Source organism: Anopheles marshallii, chromosome 3 (assembly GCF_943734725.1).
Source record: "Anopheles marshallii chromosome 3, idAnoMarsDA_429_01, whole genome shotgun sequence".
NCBI lineage: Eukaryota > Metazoa > Arthropoda > Insecta > Diptera > Culicidae > Anopheles > Anopheles marshallii.
In genome coordinates this window covers 39,427,037-39,433,331 of record NC_071327.1, presented here as the reverse complement: position 1 = coordinate 39,433,331, position 6,295 = coordinate 39,427,037, and the positions used below count along the sequence as shown (strand labels likewise).

The 6,295-nt window shown below is 43.6% G+C and overlaps 2 protein-coding genes across 2 annotated transcripts in view; one reads left to right on the top strand and one right to left on the bottom strand.

Annotated features, from left to right (window-relative positions):
- On the top strand, nt 1-1,708 carry LOC128712585 (cytochrome b5-related protein-like). The gene is made up of 4 exons (XM_053807477.1): nt 1-255; nt 331-722; nt 800-1,216; nt 1,285-1,708. The coding sequence occupies exons 1-4, from the start codon at nt 1-3 to the stop codon at nt 1,706-1,708; spliced, it is 1,488 nt and encodes a 495-aa protein (XP_053663452.1).
- A 4,436-nt stretch (nt 1,709-6,144) lies between these two features.
- The window catches only part of LOC128715568 (myosin heavy chain, muscle), a 21,724-nt gene continuing 21,573 nt past the window's right edge, over nt 6,145-6,295 (bottom strand). The window contains exon 16 of the mRNA XM_053810474.1: nt 6,145-6,241. Within this exon, the coding sequence (XP_053666449.1) occupies nt 6,167-6,241 (75 nt within the window). The 3' untranslated portion in view covers nt 6,145-6,166. The remainder of the gene's footprint in view (nt 6,242-6,295) is intronic.

Below are 6,295 nucleotides of genomic sequence, written 5' to 3'. Positions count from 1 at the left end.
ATGGCCGAAAGATCCAAAGGAAAGTCATCCCATTTGTCAGCAGCTCAAGCGTCCGCGGTAACGTATGCGACGGACATAACGTATCGCTATCCAACATTTCGCGACGAACCTTTCAAGAGCGCGCACTGCTGGCTGGAGGGCAGACGGTACGACGATGGTGCCGAAGGTCTTTGGCGCATCAACGATGGTCTGTACGATCTGGAAGATTTTGCACGTACCCATCCGGGCGGCACCGAGTGGATACGCTTAACGAAGGTGTGCGATCGTGAGGGAACAGTGACACACGATACACGAAAATGGTCGTTACATGCATGTCTGGTTGTTTTGCAGGGAACCGACATTACGGAAGCATTCGAAACGCATCACATCAGTCGACGGGCGGAACAGATGCTTCCAAAGTTCCATGTTCGGCAGGCAACGCAGCCACGAAACGTCAGGCTTACGTTTCAAGAGCATGGATTCTACCGAACGCTTAAGCGACGCATTTGCAAGCAACTTGGCCACGTGGATCCCACACCAAAGGAACACTCGCGTCGGATATTGGATGCGCTAATTGGAGCGGTACTGGTGACGGCTTATCTGGCAGTGAGGCACGAAAGTTTCACCATTGGATTAGTTTGTGCTATTTGCGTAAATGCAACCATTATTGCCGCACACAACTTTCTACACCAGCGGGACAACTGGCGCATGTACGTTTTCAATATCGCATTTCTGAGCTATCGGTAAGTTGGGTGTACTTGCTTTGGAACATCGCTACCTTGCTTCTTCATATGTCGATATGTCTTGATGTGATCCACAGGGAATGGCGTGTGTCTCATGTGATGTCTCACCATCTATACCCGAACTCAGTGCTCGATATGGAAATTTCTTCGTTCGAACCCTTCCTGTGCTATTTACCGTGGGCGGATCTCAAGAACAGCTTCCAGCGTTACGGCTCCTGGTTCTACGGGCCGTTCATATATGGATCGATCTTTCTTAACGAGTACCTCAAGCGGTTGATGGAGAGCTTCAGTCAGGGAAAGAACCGGTTCCATCTGGATGATATCGTCCCATTTGTCATACCTGCGTTCTTGTACGCTACCAATCCGGATCGGATCCCAGTGATTCTACAGATGTGGTTGTTCGTGGTGCTGATGGCTAGTTTTATCTTCGGCCTGATCGGGTTAACCGCCGGCCATCATCACCCGAAAGCGCTTCACTCCGGTGATTTGTTTCCGTACGTTACGACTGCCATCGTGCGATCCAAACGTCTAAAAGCCTTTCTATTTTCCTCATTTACACTAGTGATGACATCGATTTTGGACTGTACCAGATGGCAACGATTGTCGAGCGGCGAGGTATCGAAGGATCATTACTGAAGGTGTTAACCACCTTCGGAGATCACTATTTGCACCACCTATTTCCAACACTGGATCATGCTATCTTGCCACAGTTGAACGATGTGTTTCTCGCGACATGTGACGAATTCGATGTTGGTAAGCGATGCAGTTCCTGGTTTTCGCAGTATATTGCTCAAAACTTGCAGCTCGCTCGTGTGCACGCCAAGCAGTACCAACCGCAAAAGTCACGAAAAAAATCCAAACCGAAAATCGATCGGGTGAACAGCGCCATATCTAGCGCTCGTAAATCATTTCTGTCCGCGCGTTGTAACAGAAGATCAACAAAAGAAATGTTGGACGGTAATTCACGTAAAATACCCCTTAGATAGGAGAAACTATATGTAATCACAGGAGACGTACTTCTTCATCAATAATAACAATAGCTTTAATTCGCGCTGTAATCAACTTAAAGAATAGTCAGTGTTTCAAACTACTGTAAGTTTTACGTGGGTGATATTGTGGTAACCGAAAGTGATCGAGACGACACAAAGTAAATAACTTTACCTAAAACAAATACTTATAGTTTATTAAAACAATGTGCAGTGTGTACTCCCTAGGCATCCTGATCGGAGACGAGATGAATTTTTGAAAGGTAATATGGAACCATAAATTCGCAAACGCCGTAAATCGAACAGAAGAATTACGTTACCTCATGTAAAAGGATTTAAATAAATTATAAAGATTTCGTGTGTGTGTGTGTGTGTGTGTGTAACATAACATTAACGTATTTGAATTCAGTCATTACATCATTTAGCATTTTATTCTGCATGGTGGTATTCTGTAACAGCGATTATCTGTATACAACATACGGGCTGTTCTCCAGAGATTTGTTGTCTTTCCTCTTGGGCTTCTATTGGGGAAACATCCTACTGACAAGGCCAGATTATTAATCCCTTTCCTTTCGAAATTAGTCTCAAGGCAGTGTTTCTCCAATAACTTTGAGGTGATAAACCATTGATCTTCAACTGGCATTCTCACTGTGTAATCTCAGTCACCGTGTCCTTTCTACTGCCAATGTAGTTGCAAAATAATGCATTTCGTGTCTTTATGGAGTTGTCCGGACCATAGAATATACCATACGAAAACATATTCGACACGGTCAGTTTGAACTACACTCCTTCTATGGAGGTCCTCAATAGCTGCACTACCGCCATATACACCATATACGGATTCCGATCCAATTTTTGTAAATCGTAGGCTAATGTCAATGCATAAATAATACATTGGATCGTAATAAATGGTGCAATTCTGAGGGATCTGTCAAAATTTGAAGATTTGGTCGGTAGTGGATTTCCCTCCAACAAACTTCGCTTGGCAACTGTTGAAGAGAATTAGGAAACAATGATGTATGCGTAGTGTTTAGAATGTTTTCCCAGCTGTTTATATAGCATTTCTTGTAGAATGATTTCAACTTAAATTCAATTCCACTGGCCCTCATGGGGTGGCCCTGTGGTGTATTAGTAGCGGCGCCGGTCTTCACACAACAGGATCGGTCCAATATCCCATCCGGACCAATCCTCTGTACGCAGGACTGATTTTCCAGCTGTGGATAAATAAATAAGTAATAAATAAGAAAATCCAAAAATTGTGATTGATTGTAAAGGTTCAAGTTGAGTTACCTTCTTCTTCTTTATCAATACAACAACCTCAAGGCCATGGTTGTTGTATTGATATAGAAGAAGAAGGTAACTCAACTTGAACCTTTACAATCAGTTAATAACAGCGATAAACCTCACACGAGGCCATCTGTTTTACTGATAGTAAAGTGTTAGTTAGTTAGTGTTTTACTGTTAGTTGCACTACCAACACATTTATTAAGCTTCGTTCAAGGATGACAAGGTAGTTGTTTCTTTATCTCCGGTATGCTGTTCAGCTCATGGCAAACTTATTGAAGTGCGGCTGCGAAGTTCCTCTACACATCCGCTTGCATGACGAGTTGATGTCATAGCATGTCAGGAAATGTTTAGTTTTTTGTTTATCAGGTGTTCCAACCTTGAGTCCAAATTCTAATGCTTCCCCGTAAATCCGTATGTCAACCATGTATCTGCTCTGTAGCACATCAATACATCAATACATCAATACATCAATCCACACATGCAAATATATGAAACATACAAACATAAAAACTCATAGATAGGTATCATGCACAGTCAAGACGAATAAAAATTACCATGGGAACGAAATAACCGAAAACCATAAAAACAATAGAGCGCGTCAGAGCGTAAACCAGGAAGAGATGGAGCTAAAGGATACGAATTGCGTCTGGCAACATCCAAGCGGGTGAGCAAGGACAGAAATAAACACAATTACCATGACAACATGCGCGTAAAAAGATTTCCCATATGAGAAGGATTTCAGCATCAGAAAGGATCAACTCTGAGTGAAGCATATATAAGAAACAGATCTGAAATAGCCATGTGGAAAGTATCATGGTTAAACAAACACAACCGTGGAGACCAAAGAGGCCAATTCATGTAAACCGACAACAGTTATGATATATAATAAACCGAGAAGGATAACGAACAGACAATGTTTATCCGGAGTTCAAGCAAGTAACTACGTTGCTCCTCATAGAGTATCGAGAGCACTCCTACTCTTGGGATATTTCATAACATGCTGCTGTCCGTTGTAACGTCCGGTATAGAATTCGTGGTGAATGAAGGATGTAGAATATGTATATATACATTAAACATGTCCGAAAAGTGTCTTCCATCGACGAGATCTTGTTTAATCCAAGAACTTGTCGGATGTGGTTACCTCCAGGAAAATCTAAAACGAGGTATAAGCTGTTAAAAGAGACTCCATATTGAGAAGTTTTGAAGCAGATTGAAAGGAGCTGAAGCTTCCAATAGTTGATGTTCTAATTCTTCATTAAACTTCTTTTAAACTTCTACACACTATGTCTCCTTCATCATCATATTATAGCACACACGAACAAATCATACTCTTCCAGTTGAGTTCAATTTCCATTGCAAAGTTTCTTTCACTCGTTTTTCAGTGTTCTCAATATATCTCGAATGACTCATCAACCGGATGTACATTTTCGAATAGAAGTATCTTATTTCGTTATTATTACCTTCTCTCATCTTTTTTAAATTATAAAAATAAATACATTTTGTATTACTTTTGTTATAAAAAATATAATTAAAAAAAACATTCAGAGCGAAAACTATTTGCCACGGATACAAAATGAAGCAACGTACAAAACCATACTCAGAACGAAGAGGAATTGTGTTGTGCCGTGGCCATGGGGGGGGAGTGTGAAATCAAATAGGGTGGGACAGATAGAAAAGTAGAACAGTGAACCCGGGGCGAGCACTGATCCAGCATCCCGGCCACCGGGCACCGGGTAAGAGAACTGAACATGGTTGGTGTGTACAAAAGCAAATGGGATAGTAGTAGAAAAAACTGTTTAAGACTATCTGCAAATCATTATCATTTCTGTTTTGACGTTCCGCAGCGATGTTTGCTGCGTTGTTAATTCTAAGTTTTCCGTTATGTTTTTTTTGTTGTTGGTTTTTTGGGTTCTTCTTCTTTTGATTTCGAATGTCCCACACCACCTTCGTCGTTCCCTACTTTGCCCTGGTGTGAATGTTTCTCTGTTTTCTTCAACGCTCCATGATTTCACGTGTCGCAGTTTGTGTTTATCGACATTCGCCTCACGCTGATCGCTGTGTTTTGAGAGGGTCGCATTCGTTTGTTCATGTTCGTCTTCCACGGAATCTGTGCAGCCCGGCGCTTCATCTCGCCGCAACCGCACCATAACGCACTGGTTCGTGATGTTGTTGTTCATTTCGGTTGTCGATTTCGATGGTGCACCGTCGACGCCGGACCGGGAGGGGAATACCTTGCCATTGTGGCCGGGGGAAGATCTATGCGCAACTGATCCCGGATCCTCTCGCGGAAGAGCGGTGGCAGAGCGGGTGAAAGCGGTAGTACACCCAAGAAGGAAGCGGAAAGTGCCAAAAAAAGAACAAATCCTTATCGCTAGACTCTATAGCTGTATCGTATCGCGTTAGTTCAAAGGGCTGAAGTTAGCTTAACGTAAAACCGTTTGTCTCATCAAACGTACGTGTGATCCATGATGGTGGGTGTCCTAAACTTTTACTCGTGCTCGTGTGTGTGTCTCTTTTTCATCTTAATAATGCTTAGCTTTCATTTGCGATGCGCGACATCTTGAAGATTTGATTCTTTTCCCTTTTCCTTCCTCTTTCGGACCGAGCTGTCGGTGGTCCGACAGTGACTTCCGGCATTCCAATCCGCCTCACCAAAGCTACCGTCGAGAGTTGGGATGTACCCGGGACCAGTCGATCACTCCACCCGTCGGCCAACAACGGAAGATTGCACTGATGTTGCTGATGGCGTTTCGTACACACTTCTCCAATGCTCCATTATCCGGTGCGGGGTGCCTTTTTCAATATGTTGATGTTATTACGTGTCTCTTTTTTTCTCTTCTTTATTCGATAGTTAACGGCTTCGAACGACTTCCGGACGGGTCAATGACAGGGGTACGGGAGCTAAGCGAAAGGCAGCAGGCCAACGCCACAACCCGTGATGCGTGGGAGGAAATGATCATTAGACCGGGCACCCATCGATTCACATCGAGCAGCGGAAACCCAATGTTAGCGGACAATGTTTTGGCTGGGAGTTTTGCGGGAATATTACGACAATAAAACGGATGTTAACAGGACGGCTCAAGGATGGTGGCTGTGTGCCCTCCCGTGGAAGGTGGTGTGCTGCGCGTTGTTGTTGTTTTGTTGCTGGGTGTTTTGGTGTGCTGAACGAGTTTAGAAACCGTGATCGTCGAATGTGGGAAGGTTCAGTCCTGCAAGAACAGGCATGGCAGACGGCTGTCTCTGGGGCTGCAAAAGAGAAGAGAAACGGCAGGGGGTAGGCCCCCGGAGTCAGTATTGGTT

Bases quoted from the DNA above. Each gene is read 5' to 3' on its own strand.
- LOC128712585 (XM_053807477.1), top strand. From the start codon at position 1: ATGGCCGAAAGATCCAAAGGAAAGTCATCCCATTTGTCAGCAGCTCAA. The intron at 256-330 runs GTGTGCGATCGT...GTTGTTTTGCAG, and splicing joins AGTGGATACGCTTAACGAAG to GGAACCGACATTACGGAAGC. The intron at 723-799 runs GTAAGTTGGGTG...TGTGATCCACAG, and splicing joins ATCGCATTTCTGAGCTATCG to GGAATGGCGTGTGTCTCATG.